We start from the raw sequence: 19,249 nt of genomic DNA, 5'->3' as shown, positions 1-19,249 counted from the left end.
AAATTTTATTGTGTTTTAAGTGAAAGTTTACAGTGCAGACTGGTTTCTCATTCAAAAATGTATACACAAATTGTTTTGTGGCATTGGTTGCAATCCCCGCAATGTGTCGGCACTCTCTCCCTTTCCGTTCCACTGTAGGTTCTCCGTGTCTATTCATCCACTTTTCCTGTCCCTTCCTGCCTTCTTATCTTTGCTCTTGGGCAGGTGACTTCTTTTTGAGTCTGAGATGACTATTTAAGGGACAGTGTCCCCTCCCAAGTGACTTAGATGTTAGTAAGCATTCTCCTAAATAGCTATGGTACATCAAATATTAAGTAACAAACCATTTTATTTAGAAAATAAGATAAATGAAAATACAATGTATTTAAGTTATATAATATGGACAATGGAGCTCTAGTGGTGCAATGTTAAGTGCCCAGCTGCTAACCTAAAGGGCGGAGGTTCGAATCCATCAGCCACTCAGTGGGAGAAAAGACTTGGCGATCTACTCCCATAAAGATTGTTATTGTTAGGTGCTATCACGTTGGTTCTGACTCATAGTGACCTGTGTACAACAGAACAAAATGCTGCCCAGTCCTGTGCCATCCTCATAATCATTGCTGTGTTTGAGCTCATTGTTGCAGCCACTGTGTCAATCCATCTCATTAAGGGTCTTCTGTTTTTTCACTGACCCTCTAATTTACCAAGCCTGATGTCCTTCTCCAGGGACTGATCCCTCATGATAACATGTCCAAAGTAAGTGAGATGGAAACTCTGTGGGGTGGTTCCACTCTGTCCTATAGGGTCACTGTGAGTCGGAATCGACTCGAGGGCACACGACAGCGATGTGAAGAGATACTTGACATACAAGAATTTGAAATTAACGCTCAGTTTAAGGCTTTAGAAAGAACAAAGAAACCAAAAAAGAGAAGGAAAGAAATAATAAAAATACAAGAAGAAATAAATAATTGCAAAACAGAAGAATAGGGATTAGTAAATCCAGAGTTGGAAAATTAAGAAACAAAAGGGGAAATGGAGGGAAATAAATTGGATGTAACAGAAGATACTGAAGACCTACCAAAAGGGGAAAAAAAAAACCTAGACGCGGATGACTAGAGGAGATTAGAAATCTACTCCTTCCTCCCACCCTCCACCCCTTGAAGGGAGCAAACACCTACTCCCTAGTTACTTGTATCTCCAGCCCTGGTGGCACAGTGGTTAAGCAGTCGGCTGCTAACAAAAAGGTAGGCAGTTTGAATCCACCAGCCGCTCCTTGGTAACCCTGTGGGGCAGCTCCGCTCTGTCCTGTAGGGTCACTATGAGTTGGAATCGACTTGACGGCAGTGGGGTTTCTTTTTTTTTTTTTGGTTTAGTTACTGGTGGCTCCTAAACTTTTAAGGAATAGATAATTCTCATGTTAAATAATAACACGGAAGTTAACAACTCTGATAACAAAAACTAACAACCACGAAAAAGTAAAAGTTTTGCTTAATCTCATTTATGATATAGATGTTTTCATTCTAATAAAAATATTACCAGATGGCCTTGGGAGATGGCCATTTTCAAGTAATTTATCCTAAGATACCAGACAAGTTCAGTATTTAAAATTCATCAATATATCTAGAATCAATGCGGCCAGTGGTTAAGAGCACATACTTTGTAGCAAATCTCCTTAATCCAGATCCTCGCTCTGCTTCTTAACAGCTGTGTGACCTTGAATGAGTTTACTGAACTTCTCTTACAGTTTCCTCACTTATAAATGAGAATGATAGTAGTACCTACCTTACCTTGTAAGGTGTTATAAGGATTAGATGTGCTAATATAGAATGCTTGGTCCTTGTAGCAAGTGCTATGTAAGTGTTGGTTATCATTATTATTACTTTACATTAGCAAATGCATAAATAATACATGAATAATAAAAACTTTTCTGAAATAATTATAGATTCACAGGAAGTTGCAAAAATGTGCAGGGACGTCCCATGCACCCTTCACCCCTCTTCCCCTAGTGTGAACATCTTGCATAATTATAGTACAGTATCAAAACCAGGAAATTGACATTGGTAAAATCCACAGAGCTTACTCAGATTTCACCAGTTATACATGCACTTGTGTACGTGTGTACTTCTTTGCAATTTTATCACTTGTGTAGCTTCTTGTAACCACAACCATAATCAAGATGCAGAACTGTTCCATGACCACAAGGCTCCCTCTTGCTACTCCTTTATGGTCACACTCACCCTCTCTCCCTCAGTCCTTTACCACTGACAGCTGCTGATTTGTTTTTCATCTCTGTAATTTCATTTAGAGAATTATATATGTAAATGGAATCATATAGTACACAATCTTTTGAGATTGGCTTTTTTCACTCAGCATAATTCCTTCGAAGTCCATCCAAGTTGTTATAGGTATAAATAGTTGGTTCCTTTTTATTGCTGAGTAGCATTCCATAGTGTACACATACACCACAGTTTGTTTAACCATTTAGTCGTTAAAGGACATTTTGTTTGTTTTCAGTTTTGGACTGTTATGAATAAAGCTGCTGTGAAAATGTATATATTTTTGCATGAACATGTTTTTGTTTATTTGGGATAAGTGTCCAAGAGTAGAATTGCTTGGGTCATATGGTAAGTGCATTTTTTTATTTTAAAAGAAACTGCTAAACACCCTTCCAGAGGGGCTGTACCTTTTTACATTCCCACTAGCAATGAATGAGTGATCGAGTTTCTCCAAATCTCCCCAATATTTAGTGTTGTCACTATTTTTTATTTTAGCCATTCTGGTAGGTGTGTAATCATTGCGGTTTAAATTTGCATTTCCCTAATGACTAATGATGTTGAGCATCTTTTCATGTGCTTATTAGCCATCTTTGTATCCTCTTTGGTGATTTGGTGAAATGTCTGTTTATGTCTTCTACCAATTTTCTAATTGAATTTTTTTTTTTCACTCTTTGGTTTTGAGTTCTTTATATGTCTAATTTTAAGTCTTTTGTTGGGTAAGTGGTTTGCAAATATTTTCTCCCAGTCTGTAATTCGTCGTTTTATTCTGTTATCAGGGTCTTTTGTAAAGCAAAAGTTTTCAGTTTTCATGAGGTTCAATTTATCAATTTTTTCTTCTATGGGTCGAACTTTTGATGTCAAGTCTAAGAACTCTGTCTAGCCCTAGGTCCTGAAGATTTTCTCCTGAAAGCTTTATAGTTTTACATTTAAAATTCTTCATTCATTTTGAGTTAATTTTTATATAAGGTATGAGGTTAAGTCAAGGCTCACCTTTTTGCCTATGGATGGGCAGTTGCTCCAGCGTCATTTGTTGAAAAGACCATCACTCTTCCATTGAATTGCTTTTACTTGTACTTTTGTAAAAAATGGGCATATTTGTGTGGGTCTGTTTATATCAGTTGGGACCCTGGTGGTGCAGTGGTTATGCGTTTGGTTGGTAACCAAAAGGTCGGCAGTTCGAATCTACCAGCCGCTCCTTGGAAACCTTTTGGGGCAGTTCTGCTCTGTCCTGTAGGGTCGCTATGAGTCAGAATCGACTCAACAGCATTGAGTTTGGTTTTTTGGTTTTATTTCTGTCAGTTAGAATTAAATGTGCTAATATAGAATACCTGCCCATAGAAGTGCTACATAGGTAGCTATTATTATTATTTTATAATAGCGAATAAGTAAATAAATACTTTTAAAAAAGCATTTGGATAAATTCAATAGCCATCCTTCCTTTCTAGTTTAAAAAAACAACAAAACAGTTTTTAATGATAAAACATTAGAGGAATTACCATTAAATTGAAGAACAAAAAAATGTTCCCTACGATGATTACGATAAATTGTTTTAGACAGTGTAGTAAAATGTGAAACAAACAAGAGGTAAAAATTGTGGAAAGGAAGAGATAAAGGTATCATTATTTAAAGATTCTATGATTTTATACATAGACAACTAAATCAAAAAGAATGAGAAATGATCAGAAAGAATAACAGTTCAGTAACATGATTGGCTAAATGAAATACATAAAAATTATGTAATTTCTAGATATCAGCGGTATCAGAAGAATAGGAAAAATTGACTCCTAGTTATGACCTCACATACAGAAAGGAGAAAAAGGAGAAGAAAAGTGTTCTGATTAAGATGAAGGCCATAACTGCTGCAGAAAATCTCTCTTCTCCCCTAAACCCCTTCTCCAATTTATAGAAATGTTGCATAGAATTTAACAACAATTAAATAAGATACTGTTTTAATATAAAACAAGCATGAAACCAATAAAGTGGAAACTCTAAATGTCAGGCATAAAGAGAAAACTTAGTATTGCAGTGGCGAATGGGAGTTAAGTCTTGATGGCTCATAGGCTTTTTTTTATGCCTTAGGAGTTGGGGTTTCATTCCCACTTGGAATGGGAATTGAGGTCACAGGCCCGAACTAGAGCTCAGCTTCCTGCGTAAAGCTGGGAATTGGGAAGGGACAAGCCCGACTGCAAACTTAACCAGTTGCCATCCAGTTGATTCTGACTCATGACGACTCCATATGTGTAAGAGTAGAACTGTGTTTTTAATGGCTGATTCTTTGGAAGTAAACAGCAAGGGCTTTCTTCTGAGGTGCCTCTGCGTAGACTCAAGAACCACCAACCTTTCAGTTGGTGACTGACACCAACTGTGCATTAACTGTTTGTATCACCCAGGGCTCCTGTCTGCACACTAAAACTAGTCAAACTGCCTGCCAGTCCTAGGTTAAGACAGAAGTGAGCCACTTGCTTTGGATTGTAGCTGTTAAAAGCCACCTGCAAGAAATGGAAACCCCACTCTTGTGTGGAAATTCTGGGCAGGAAAACTAATGTATAAATGTGTTTGGAACTGATGAATGTTACAGGGCACTGGCAGAGGCAACCATTAAACTACCCTTTAGGGACTGTTCTTTAACCCAGGAAATACAGATGACTTTCCCAAAGCTGAATATGAATTTATTCAGAAATTACAAAGCACCTTAATAAAAAGATGCAACAAATGGGGGAATTTACAATTGAGGAAACCAAAACAAAACAAAAACCAAACCCACTACCGTCAAGTCGATTCCAACTATAGTGACCCTATAGGACAGAGTAGAACTGTAACTAATAATAACAGACCAATCTGAAAATATAAGGAGTAGATTTAATGCAATTTGACAAACCTGTTAGTATCATTTGATATATAATGCACCTCTCTCAGAATCTAAGAGATCAAGCAGATAAAAAATCAGCAAAATTAGTCAAGATTAGAACAACTGATTTAACATGCGTAATCCAGTAGACATATAGATCCTCTCTGCCCCTGCCTTGGTTATCTAGTGCTACTATAACAGAAGTACCACAAGTGGACGGCATTAACAAACAGAAGTTCATTCTCTTACAGTCCAGTAGGCTAGAAGTCCGAATTTAGGGTATCAGCTCCGGGGGAAGCTTTCTCGGCTCTGGAGGAAGGTCCTTGTCATCAGTCTTCCCCTTGTCTAGGAGCTTTCCACGCAGGAACGCCAGTTCTCCATGTCTGCTCCCGGCACTGCTTTCTTGGTGGTATCAGGTCCCCAGTCTCTCTGCTCACTTCGCTCTTTTATTTCTCAAAAGAGATTGGCACAATCAAGACATAGTCCAGTCTTGTAGATAAGAGTACTGCCTCGTTAATATAACTGCCGCTAATCCCATCTCATCAACATCTTAGAAATAGGATTTATAACACATAGGAAAATCACGTCAGATGACAGAATGGTGGACAGTCACACAATACTGGGAATCATGGCCTAGCCAAATGGATACACATATTTTTGGGGGACACAGTTCAATCCATGACAGTCCCTAACAGACAGAAAATACATATTCTTTTCCAGTGTACCTTGAACATTTATAAAAATTGATCTTGCATCAGACCAAAAAAGAAAGTCTTAAATTTTGAATTGACACCATGCAGACTGTGTTTTTTGACAGCAATGTAGTAAAATTAGAAATTAGGAATAAAAAGATATTTAAAAAAAATTTAGGCCATTTATGTTTTTGGGTAGATGAATTAAATATTTTACAGATGCTCTTTTTTTTCTAGGTGAGGTGTAGATTTAATGTGATTTGACAAACCTGTTTCAAAATTCACTCAGAAGAATAAATGACATTATTAAAGAAAATATCATAATTGAAGGGAGATTTGCCATTCCATTTACTAAACAGGATTATAAATTCTGATAAGTTTTTTTTACCAGTAGAATAGCTCAGAAATAAATTATCTTTTATGTTGTGTGTATATACATGAATTTAATGTGTAATAACAGAGATATCATAGATAGTGAAATATTATTTAATAATTGGTATGTTTAAGAATGAACTGGTAAACAATTTGTTTTTTTAAACTTTCTTTCGAACTAATTAGACTTATACAGAAAACTTGCAAAAATAGTACTAAGAGTTTTAGTATTTCCCTTACCCAACTTCTTTTAATGTTAACATCTTACATAAGATAAGCATAGCGCAGTTGTCAGAACCAGAAAATGAGCAGCAGTGGTTGCACCATTTTACATTCCCACCAGCATTGTGTAAAGGTTTCTCCACATCCTTGCGAAGACTTGTTGTTGCCTGACTTTTTAATTCTTGCTATTCTAGTGGGTGTGAAGTGGTATCTCATTGTGGTTTGATTTGCATTTCCCTGATGACTAATGATGTTGAACATCTTTTCATGTGCTCATTGCCATTTGCATATCTTTGGAGAAATGTCTGTTCAGATCCTTTGCCCATTTCTTAATTGGATTGTTTGTCTTTGTATTATGGAGTTTTTTATTCTGGAGACAACTCCTTTATCAGATATGAATTACAAATATTTATAAATATTTTATATTTATAAATATGAGATATGAATTACAAATATTTATAAACCCAACAACACATTATGTATATGTTATTTTATACAATTGATTTTAAAATTGTATAAACCCATTCTGTGGGTTGCCTTTTCACTTTCTTAATGGTGTCCTTTGAAGCACAAAAGCCTTTATTTAATTTCGGTGAAGTCCTGTTTATCTATTTATTCTTTTGTTGGTAATTAAGGTCATTAAGATTTAGCCCTTACATTTAGGTCTTTGATGCGTTTTGAATTAATTTTTGTATATGGTATGAGGTATAGGTCTAACTTCATTCTTTTGCACGTGGCTATCCAGTTGTTCCAGCACCTATTTGTTGAAAAGAATATTCCCATTGAATGGTCTTGACACCTGTTGTGGATTGAATTGTGTCCCCCCAAAATATGTGTCAACTTAGCTAGGCCATGATTCCCAGTATTGTGTGGTTGTCTTCTATTTTGTGATCTGATGTAATTTTCCTATGTGTTGTAAATCCTAATCTCTGACTGTGGTTAATGAGGCAAGATTAGGTTATGTTAAAGAGGATTAGGGTGGAATGCAGTACCCTTACTCAGGTCACAGCCCTGATCCAATGTAAAGGTAGTTTCCGTGGGGTGTGGCCTGCATCACCTTTTATCTTAAAAGGATAGGTAAGAGGAGAGAGAAGCAAGTAGAGAGTGAGAGACTTCATAGCACCAAGAAAGAAGGGCCAAGAGCGGAGCACATCCTTTAGACTTGGGGTCCCTAAGTGGAGAAGCTCCTAGACCAGGGGAAGACTCATGACAAGGACCTTCCCCCATAACCAACAGAGAGAAAAAGCCTTCCCTGGAAGCTGGTGCCTTGAATTTGGACTTCTAGCCTCCTAGACTGTGAGAGGATAAATTTCTGTTTGTTAAAGCCATCCACTCGTGATATTTGTGTTATAGCAGAACTAGATAACTAAGACAGTACCCTTGTTATAGATTAGTTGACCATACATGTCTGGATTTACTTTTGGACTGTGAAATCTCTTCTATTGATCTATATCTATCCTTATGCCAGTATCATACCATTTTGATTACAGCTGCTTTGTAGTAAGTTTTTAAACTGGGGAATGTGAGTCCTCTCACTTTGTTGTTGTTTTTCAGAATTGTTTTGGCTATGTTGGTTCCTTGTAATTCCATATGAATTTTAGAATCAGCTTAAATTTCTGTGAAGTCAGCTGGGATTCTGAAAGGGCTTGTGTTGAATCTGTAGATCGGTTTGGAGAGTATTATTGTCTTGTTAAATCTTCTGATCCATGAACATGGGATGTTTTTCAATTTTATTAGGTCTTCTTTAATTTCTTTCAACAGTGTTTTGTAATTTTCAGAGTACTGCTTTCTTTTGCGTTAAGGGGGTATTTTCTAATGTAGCATTTTAATTTCTTTAATGATTTTTTTTCTCTGCCTTCTTGAGTTACTACTTTTTTTAATAGTTGCTCTAGGGTTTACTACATCTTAACTTACTAGGATTTGCTTCAGATTTATAGTGGCTTAATTCTAGTGATATATAGAAATGTTATCCTATATAGTTCTATTCTCTTCCCCCCTTTTTGTGATATGGTTATATACATTTACATCTATTAATGTTACAAACCCAGCAATACATGTTATAATTTTATATTACTTTACCATCTGTAGTCATTTTCTTAGCCCATTACAACTTTTCTCCCCATCTCCTTTGTGCTGTTATTGGCAAATATATAACATATGTATTACATTTTTATATGTTATAGACCCAACAATACATTATGTATGTGTTATTTTATACAGTTGATTTTAAAATTAATTATAAGAAGAAATAGAAAAATATGCATTTATGATGTTTTTCTCATTCTCTTTGTTCGTGTGGGTTTGAATTACTGTCTGGGTCATTTGCTTTCAGCTTACGTACTTCCTTTAGTATTTCTTGTAAGGGGTTTGCTAGCAAAATATTGTCTGTTTTTGTTTATCTGGGAAAGTCTTTATTTCAGTTTTGTTTTTGAAACATAGCTTTGATGGACATAGGACTCTTGGGTGACAGTTTTTTTCTTTGAGTATTTTGAATGTTATACCACTGCTTTCTAGCCTCCATTATTTCTGCTGAGACATCAGCTTTTGGGCTCCCTGTAAGCAGTGGAGGACCCTTCATGGTGCAGTTGGTTAAAGCGCTCAGCTGCTAACCAAAAGGTCAGCAGTTCGAACCCACCAGTTATTCTGTGAGAGAAAGATGTTGCAGTCTGCTTCCGTAAAGACATACAGCCTTGGAAACTATCAAGCAGTTCTACCCTGTCCTGTAGGGTCACTGTGAGTCAAAATTGACTTGATGGCAGTGGGTTTGGTTTTTTGGGTTATAAGCAGTGAGGTGCTTTTTCCTTGTCTTTCAGCATTTTTCCTATGATCTGTCTGTTTGTGGGTCTCTGCATTTATCCTATTTGGAGTTCACTGAGTTTCCTGCATTTGTAGGTTATTGTTTTTCAAAAAATTTGTCAAGTTTTCCACCATAATTTCTTTGAATATTTTTTCTACTCCTTTCTCTCTCTCCTCTCCTTTTGGTATTCCCATTATGTGTATGTTGTTTTGCTTAATGGTGTCCAGCATTTCTGTGAGGCTCTGTTCATTTTTCTTCATTCTTTTTACTCTGTTTTTCGGCTTGCATACCTTCTGTTGATTTATCTTCAGGTTTGCTGTTTTTTTCTTTTGCCAGTCCAAATCTACTTTTGAGCCTCTATAGTGAATTTTTTACTTCAGTTACTGTGCTTTTTCAGTTCTAGAATTTCCATTTGGTTCTTTTGAAAAGTTTTTTTTATCTGTTTATATTTTCTGTTTAATGTGATGTTTTCATTATACCTTCTTTACTTCTTTAATGACATTTTACTTTAGTACTCTGAACATATTTATAATGTTTGGTTGTTCTCACAGACAATTTCTGTTGCCTGCTTTTTTCCGATGTATGAATCATACTTCGTGTTTCTTTGCATGCTTCATTATTTTTTTTGTTGGAAACTGGACATTTTAGATAATATATTATAACAACTCAGGGTACTACCCCCTCCCCCACTTGTTATTTGCTTGTTTATTTGTTTGGTGACTGGCTGGGTTATTTAGTGAAGTCTCTTTCACCTCCTACAGTGTTTAGTCTTTTATGTTACTCTTCAGGGAGATTCAGCTTTGGGTATGCCCACCCCAGGATGACAGTGTACCTGGTTGGGCTCTCTTCTACTCTTTTCCTGACCCCACCCAGCTGTTGAACTCACCGATTGTTCTGATTGCTCTGTTTGCTCTGTTGGCTTTCAGAAATGCCTGGGGGCATAAATTTTTCCACAAAATAGTTCAATCAAATTGTGGCTCCTTGAAAGGAATAGTTTCTGAGGTCCCTATCTGATGTTAGTTCTAATCCCTGCAGGCCTCCTCCCAGCTGTCTTATTCCTTTGTTGTCTTTTGACAACTAGCTGATCTACACTCCAGGCTGTGCGGCCATCCAAGCCACAATAATTGGTCTCTATTCGCTTAGAGCAACAGAAGAAGGAGAGTCAGGAATGGGAGGAGGAAATGGATGTGTGGCTAATTGCCTCCATGAACAACTATCTCCTCTACCATGAGAGGAGAAGAACTGGATGGTTTCTGGCTACCATTACTGAACATCTTGATCAAAGATTTTGTAAAAGAATCCTGACTAAAAGGGGAAAAAATACAAAACAGAATTTCAAATTCTCATGGACTCCAGACTTTCTGAAGCCATGGAGGCTGAATAAACCCCTAAAACTATTGCCCTGAGATAATCTTTAAACCATAAACCAAAAATATCTCCTGAAATCTTGTTAAAACCAAACGGTATTTTAGTTTAACTAGTAAAGAATGTCTGCCTTGAGCATTATGCTCTTTTAAGAACTATTTATATGGGATCAGATTGACAACCAAAACCAACCCCGTTGGCTGTTGAGTCGATTCTGACTCATAGTGACCCTATAGGATAAAGTAGAACTACCCCATAGGGTTTTCAAGGAGCGGCTGCTGGATTCGAACTGCCGACCTTTTGGTTAACAGCCGAGCTCTTAACCATTGTGCCACCAGGGCTCCAAAACTGACAACAGCAACTTGAAAGATTAGATAGGAAATTTAGGGGGTAATGAGTTTATGTTAATGGGGGAGGAACAACTGGGAAAAGGAGGGTGTGAATGGTTGTACAACTCAAAGAATGTAATCAATGTGTTACTGAGTTGTACATGGAGAAGTTGTTGAATCGGTGTATGTTCTGTGTATATTCTCAACAACAACAAAAATAAAATATTAAAAAAAGGAAGAAAATCTACACATTTTCTCCCAATTGCCTTTCATTACAGCCCGCACTGTTCTTGAGAGCACCCTTAGACTTAAACTTCTCCACGTTCTGTTGCAAGTGAAGTGAGTTCCTTTGGTAAGAAATAAGGAGGTTATTTATTTTCAGGCCTGCTTCTCCTCTCAGAGCCCTGGTTGCACACCAAATGGTCATCAGCTGCTCTTTGGAAACCCTATGGGGCAGTTCTGCTCTGTCCTAAAGGGTTGCTGTAAGTCAGAATCAACTTGAAGGCAGCGGTTTTTGGCTCTTTTTTCCCTGCCCTGAGGTAAAATCTCAGAGCCAGTGTTCTGGAGCTAGGGTTGAGACAATGGCAAGCTTCTTCTGAGTGACACCCCTGCTTTAGGAGCTGAGTGCTTGGTTGGGGAGGGGGCCATCAGCCTGAGATTTTTCTGGCTTGCCTCTGCTGGTGTGGAACCACTGCCTCACAATCTGGGAGAAGAGCTAGAAGGGCTGTTGGGGATCCATTATTTTCAGCACGGGAAGCCCAGTATAGAGCCTCCATTTTACAAGTGGATGTTGGGTAGAGAAAGGGAGCCACCATTTCACTACTGCACTTGCGTGGGGCTGTAGTCCTGCTTCTCGTGGGAGGAAAGCCCTCTGGCTGGGAGCTGGGAGGAGAGGGAGCCCTGTATTCTTGGCTGCAGCAATCTTGAGTGGAGTCTTACTGAGCTGGGAGGCAGGGAAGAAGGGCGCGTGGTTTTGGTTTAAATATCACAGACTCTTACCTTTCTTAATGAATTTTTGTAGATTTTCTTGGCTAAATGTTTCTTCATTTCTGTTTTCCTTTAGGACCATTTCTAGAGGCTTTGAATTATTATGTTTTAAAAATAATTTTCACCAGTTTCACTCTGGAGTGGGTCAGCGGAGCTGCTCATGCTGTAATGCTAGACTTACCCTCTCTTAACTTTGTTTTTTGAGGTAGGACGCTTGCCTCCTTAATAAGACATGACTCAGAATTGCATTTGCTTCATTTTATTCTCTGACACCTTTGAGGAAGTCCAGAACTGTAACATATGCCTTAACACCCAACTTTTAGATAATTGTCTGTATGATGCAAGAGGACATGAGTATTGATTTCCCATGCCAGTTTTCCTGAAAGAATGAATTTACTACATGCAGAAGTACTTCTAGAAGGGAGAGCTGCACATAGAATCTAGAGAATTTTAACATTGGGGCATAGTACTGTAACTGGCTGAGTTCTTTTCAAATTGACTTGGAGTTGTTGCAGTTAACTGTTGGCTTCTTTGACCTAATTTAGGTGTCAAAATCAGCAGATTTCTTCCTGTCAGTTTTGCTTTCATCTTAAATTAGAGTTGTTTTTAAGTTTTTTTTTTTTTTTTCTTTCCAGGGTCCACTTAATAGTGAGTCTTCCAATCAGAGCTTGTGCAGCGTGGGGTCCTTGAGTGATAAAGAAGTAGAGGTAAGAAGTGACATTCATTACACAACTTTTCATAGATTCTCACACTTTCAGTCTGGGTTAAAAGATAGCACTGTGTAACTCTAGGGGGGTGCAGTTAAAGTCTGTGTGAATGGCTCCCCTTGGACTTGTGTGCCGTTTGCATCTGTGTAGCTATGCTTGGCTCTGAAGGGTTTTTATTATTAAAATCGTGTATGGGTATTGTGTGTGTGTGTGTGTATGTGTGTAGTTTGGCCATCAATAAAGGGCAGAAATTTGCATTTGTAGCTGAGTTAGTTTAAATGCCCTAAGTTTTAACACTTGTTCTACAAAGTGGATCAGTGTAACCTGGCTAACTTTAATAATAGAACTTGAAGGTGGTTTTATTTGCTGGTTAAATGGAAGTTCACTTTTTTTTTTTTTTTAATTAAGTAACTCGGCTGCATGAGTATGAGTCTAAATCTGCAACCACCAACTTTGCATTTAGATAAGAAGTCGAAAGAAATCAAGAAGTTAGAGCAAGTTGATAGATTTTGCAGATATTTTGGTTTGGAGATGGGGTTTAAGCTCACCTGTTTCTTTTGATCTCTTCTCATATCGAGGTGTACAGGTATACCCATTGCCATCGAGTCGATTCCGACTCATAGCGACCCTATAGGACAGGGTAGAACTCCCCATAGGGTTTCCAAGGCTGTAAATCTTTACGGAAGCAGACTGCTACATTTTTGTCCCGCGGAGCAGCTGGTGGGTTCAAACTGCCGACCTTTTGGTTAGCAGCTGAGCACTTACCCACTGTGCCATCAGGGCTCCTTGTATGTGTATAGAGAGTGCTGAAAACTTAAAAAGTTTTTATAGATGCCTGTATCTTTTCTGTTGCATATAGTCAGTTGATGTTGGTATGACTTTAAATGAAGGTAGTATGATAAGTTTTATTAACTGGATTGAAAGTGAAATACAAAGTAAAAACATTAGGGACATGAAGGCATTTAGGTTTTATCCTTAATGCTATTAGTACATCTCCCATTTCTGTCCTATTCAGAAGCAAATAAATAAATGATTTAAAAAATTTAAAAAAATCTGTTACTAGTTGAACAACAGTAGTTGAAAGGTCAGACGTTTTATAAGTCTTTCTTAACCTTTTTAATGTCTAAGCAGCTTTATACTACTTTATCTTTTGAAGTAGAAATATTGGAACAGCTGTTGTTTGACAGCCTACCTACTTTATGCTAGACATTTGTACTACATTCGTGCTTTATAAATATTTCATTTAAGCTTTGCAGCAGCCCTTATTTACAGATGAGAAAATTGAGGCTCTGATATTTTAAGCAGTTTGCCCAAAATTGCATAGGTGATTTGATACTAAACCCTGTACTCTTTCCGTTACCATGCTCTGAGAGAAGGACACTGATTTAGGGCTTGTTTGTGCCAGTCATATCTCCTTATACATATATATTTTGTACATAAACTCTCTTATTTTTCATAATGTGAAAAACGTACCAAATTGCTAATTGTGATATATATGGTATTTCACAGACTCCTGAGAAAAAGCAGAATGACCAGCGAAACCGGAAAAGAAAAGCTGAGCCATATGAAACTAGCCAAGGTAGTAATAATTTCACACCAGTAAAAATACTAAATTCTCATGCACTTAGATAGAATTTTCTCACTCACACCAGATAATTAGTATGTATACAGGAATTCCTAACCAAGGAGATTTGTGTACCATAAGGGAATATCAGGCTGTTTATTACAGACTTGCCATTTGATACACACCTGACAAAACAGTGTCAGTTCTTTGGGGACTCTTGTTTTCCCTCTTGTAAGTTAAAGATCTTCTCGCCACAGGTTTTTCTTCAGACTAAACGTATTGTACAGAAAAGAGGTTACACTGGAGTTTTAACTATGTCTTGGCTTTACATCAATGATTTCTTAATCATGGGCTGCCAGAAATTGTTTCATTTACGTTGTTGTTCTTTCTACCAACTGTTCTTCTATGGCACTTATTTAGTTGAACATTGGAGCACTCTGGAATAAATCTCCAAATATGATTATAATGCCAAATATTTTTATATAATCAAAGAAAGAATAAATGGTTTGGCTTTTCCCCTCCTCCCATTCTAAGAAATGGAAGTCCCAGTCTATTTGCCTTTTTTTTTTTTTTTTAATCTATAAATAATTCATTTTTTACCTTTTTGGGGAGGAATTCTCCCAGAGTGGCAAGATCGCATTAAGTTTTGTGTGAAACGGAATAAACTCTTCCATTCTGATGAGTTTGTTTTGAGGTTTCCTTTTTCTTAGATTTTTAGGATTGAGTACATGGACTATAGATTTATTTTGATTCATGGTTATGGCATAGATTTTGTTGGTGTAATTTATAAAAGAAAGATTATTGAATCTTAAAGGAAATCAAGCTGTGAAAAATTCCTTTCGCTGCTTAGTCAGTCTGTTACGACAGGGAGGAAACTGTCTCTGTTCTTAGGGTACAGGCATTTTGGCTCATTTGTTAAGAGCAAAAGCCAACACTTAAGTTGATAGCAACATATGCAGTTACTGAATACATAGTGCATTTTAGTGAATGATGATTTACATGTGTATTGGAAAAACTGTACTTACTTTGGTTTCATTTTCAGGGAAAGGCACTCCTAGGGGACATAAAATTAGTGATTACTTTGAGGTAAGTTAAATTTTGGGGAAAAAAAATAGTGATTTTTTTAAAAACCTAAATTCTTGAGTTCATGAAAAGCTTTAGAAAGCACTGTTTTGCCTTTACCGTGTTCTCCTCCCCGTCCTTCCCATCTTCATCATCTAATTCTGCCCCATCTCTCCGCGAGAGGAAACTGCTGCTGCCTTCCTAAGTTTAAATTTGTTTAATATGTGTCTTGTCTGTGATGATGTAAGAATTCACAAATGAGGTGATTTTTCTCTTGGCCAGAACTAGGTTTCATGTCTTAACAAAGATTGAAATGGAATGACTTGGACTCTTCTTTTGTCCTCCTCACTTAGTCCAGTGGAACACGTAATGAGCTCGCTGACCCATCATTAGTGGTTTCTAAAGAAGACGCTTAACATCCACTGTACCACTGTATTCCTGCTTCGTGTATTTTGAGAAAAAAAGGGAAAGCATTCTTCTCTCATGTCCTTTCAAAACCACGTGTTCAGCTTTCTAGCCATGTTTTCTTTATATCTTGGTACATTTCTGTTGGAGCTCCTTCTTAAAAATCTTGTTAAAAAGATAGCAAAATTTGACTTACATGGCATTTTCTGCCTAGAATAAGATGTATTGACTTAAGGGGTCATATATAATTAAGACCTGTTTGTGTGTTAATCTTTTACTCTCCTTATCTGAAGCATAGTACTGTTTTGAATTATTCATATCCATTTTTCCCTGTTGGCCAGTTTGCTGGGGGAAGCGGGCCAGGAACCAGCCCTGGCAGAAGTGTTCCACCAGTTGCACGATCCTCACCGCAACATTCCTTATCCAATCCCTTACCGGTAAGCATTCACCTGGAGAAATTTGACACCTGTTGTAGGAGACAGAAAGCCCAGGAACACTCAAGCACAGTTTCTCTTCAGTTAATTACCCATGGGGAATGAGGCATTAGGGAGAAGAGTTCATAGTATTAACTGTGAATTCCTTACTTAGACTCAAATCTGTATCGATAAATTAACCTTTTTATAAGCGCTGACCCTATTCTCTCAGTATAATAAATTGTTTCTACGGCTGCAGCTCAGTGTCTCAGTGTTCTGTCAAGGAAGTCATTTCTAATCCAAACATTAGGTTTTTATCCTTGCCAAGCTTATTTGTTCCTTCAATTTTTTAAAAAAAATTTACTTAGCTCACAGCATTTGAAATGTCCCCAGAGCGTACTCAGTGATGTAGAGAGGCTAGCGCTATACACATTTGAGATAGGTTTGTTTCCAGCCTGTAAGTGAGATAATGAAGGTCTTAAAAACAGTATAGCTAATTTAGTGGTTCTTAATAAGGGGCAATTTTGCCTTCAGAGGGACATTTTGCAATGTCTGGATTCACTTTGGTTGTCCTGAATGAGGGACATAGATATCTAGAGCACAGATGCCAGGGTGCTGCTAATCATCCTATAAGGAATAGGACGGCCCCCAACTCAAAGAATTATCTCGTCCAGAATGTCAGTTGTGCTGAGGTTGAGAAACCCTGAGCTAGCTCATGTAGGATTTTGTGTTAATTTGCCCAAGTGCCTTTGGCTGACTTGTTGATACCATATATGACCTTTGTGAAACCCACTAATGCCCCAAGGATTGCTGTGAGATCTTGGGGAACAGGGTGGGCGGGGGTCTCTGAGATCAGGAGTATTTCATCCTAGGCCTCTGTTTAGGAAAGTTGTTTTTCTCTTCCTTAGCAGAGTTGGGTAATACTGCTCTTTTTGTGAATGATTTAGGCTTCTGTATTTTTAAAGTATTTTAAAATACACTTCCTCCTCCTCTACTGTCTCATAAAAACATGCATTCGTTAGGGTGATTGTAATTATTAAAGCACTCATGAAAATGAATTCAACAGGAAAGTTTTCACTATTGTTCTGTCATCCTTGCCATATTTTAAAATGCTAAAAATGTTTGACGTCTAGAACTGTTTTGGGTTGTTTAGTTTCGTTAGATAATCATCCAGGAGGCCTATGTCTTTATTTTCTTCAGTTTTAAAACAATTAAAGTTTAAAAAAAAATTAAACGAGATTGTATAATTACCTATTTGGGACAAATATGTTTTGTAGAATTTGTCAATGTCGTTTATTGCTCCTTTCTTAAATATTTTTTTTCATTTGGTTAATAGTGTATCAGTTTAGGTGAAGTCTTACCTGAAAGACAAAAGATGTGCTCAGTGATCTGTAGACTCTTCTGCCAGCTATAAGAATGGTGACTGGGCCTCATCCTCATTATGTTAATCGAAGTATATATTGGATGCTGGAACAGAAACCAAGCCTTAATTTCTGTTTTCCATTGCACCAAGGAGCTCTTTATCCTTACCCAGCTTAGATTTTGAGATTCATTATTATAATCACTGATTTATGTATACCTTCAATTCCCTTGACCCACTCTCTCTCCATCATACTTTCTGAAAAAAGCCAGCCTGATTAATTCTCATGCTCCACCATTTCCTTGCCTGTCTCCAAGCAGCTCAGCATTGTTGGGAAAAAACACACACACCCATGCTGACTGATCTCACTTTGTTTCATGACCCCTAACTTTGAGTGCACCCCTACCCACCTGCCAGTCTTACTGTATCCCTAGTCAGTTCCCTTTCCTAGATGACTGTCTTAGTGCCGCTATTACAGAAATACCGCAAGTGGATGGCTTTAACAAAGAGGAATTTATTCTCTCACAGTCTAGTAGGCTACAAGTCCAAAATCAGGGCATCAGCTCCAGGGGAAAGCTTTCTCTGTTGGCTCTGGAGGATGGTCCTTGTCATCAATCTTCCCCTGGACCAGGAGCTTCTCTGCACAGGAACCCCAGGTCCGAAGGACGTATTCTGCTTCCAGCGCTGCTTTCTTAGCGGTATGAGGTCCCAACTCTGCTTGCTTCCCTTTCCTTTTAGCTCTTGTAAGATAAAAGGTGGTACAGGCTACACCCCAGGGAAACTCCCTTTACATTGAATCAGGGATGTGACTTTAGTAGGGTGTTACAGTCCCACCCTAATCTTCTTTAACATAAAATTGCAATCACAAAATGGAGGGCAACCACACAATACTAGGAATCATGGCCCAGGCAAATTGATGCACCCATTTTTGGGGGGACATAATTCAATCCATGACAATGACTGTCTCATCCTTTTGTCATCTGCAGATCTCAGGCAGTACCTCCTCCCTTCTACTGTCTCAACTGATGGCCTCGCTTTTTATTTTACTGAGAAAATAGAAGCAATCAGAGAACTTCCACATGCTTCTACCCCAAATAATGCCAGGCTACTTGCATCAGTCCCCGTATCTGCCTTTTAGGATAAATGAACTTGCCAGCCGTTCTCTTGGGCACCAGTCTCCCTTATATATCCATCTCCCTACTTAACATTTCCACCTATATATCTAATATATGTATCTAATAGACAGCTTGAACTTAAACATGTCCCAAACAGAACTCTTGATCCCCCTTCACTACCAAGCACAACAATAACAAAAACTGTTCTTCCTGCAATATGCCCTGTTTTGGTAAATGACAGTTTCCTTCATCTAGTTTTTCAGGGCCATAAACCTTATAATCTAAGCTATAACTCTAACCCATCACTAAACCCTGTTTGTTTTTCTCTTAAAATATATCAGATATATCACTTTTATATAAAATATATCACTTTTCTATCTGTCCTCTTCATTTGCATCCAAAGTGGTCTTCCTATTTCTGCCCTCATCCCACCTTTTCTGAATATAGTAGCCAGAGTGATCCTGTTAAAAATTTAAGGCAGATTCTTGCACTTGTCTGCTCAGAACCATCCAGTGGTTTTCTATATTAATGTCTTACATGGTCTAGAAGCTCCTATATGTGGGATTTTTGGTCCCCCACCCATCTGACTGACGTCTCCTGCTGCTCTCCCTCTCCTGTGTGCCACTGCAGCCACACTGGCCTCCTTGCATCTCCTTGAAAACTGCAAAGCACTCTTGCTTCAGAGCCTTTATATGTGCTATCCCCTCTTCCAGATCTTTTCCCAGATATCCTTATGATGTGCAATCTCTTTCATGA

The 19,249-nt window shown here is 37.9% G+C and overlaps 1 protein-coding gene across 5 annotated transcripts in view; it reads left to right on the top strand.

The window, feature by feature from the left end:
- The window catches only part of TLK2 (tousled like kinase 2), a 126,255-nt gene that overhangs the window by 33,892 nt on the left and 73,114 nt on the right, over positions 1-19,249 (top strand). For 4 of the 5 annotated variants that reach the window (XM_004374239.2, XM_023729382.1, XM_023729381.1 and 1 more), the window contains 4 exons: positions 12,503-12,574; positions 14,084-14,153; positions 15,181-15,224; positions 15,947-16,042. In XM_004374239.2, coding sequence (XP_004374296.1) covers positions 12,503-12,574; positions 14,084-14,153; positions 15,181-15,224; positions 15,947-16,042 — 282 coding nt within the window. The remainder of the gene's footprint in view (positions 1-12,502; positions 12,575-14,083; positions 14,154-15,180; positions 15,225-15,946; positions 16,043-19,249) is intronic. The other variant, XM_023729383.1, reaches the window with a different exon arrangement.

Source organism: Trichechus manatus, unplaced genomic scaffold (genome assembly GCF_000243295.1).
Source record: "Trichechus manatus latirostris isolate Lorelei unplaced genomic scaffold, TriManLat1.0 scaffold00028, whole genome shotgun sequence".
Classification (NCBI taxonomy): domain Eukaryota; kingdom Metazoa; phylum Chordata; class Mammalia; order Sirenia; family Trichechidae; genus Trichechus; species Trichechus manatus.
Note: the sequence above shows the minus strand (reverse complement) of the source record. Positions and strands in the feature narration are given on the sequence as shown.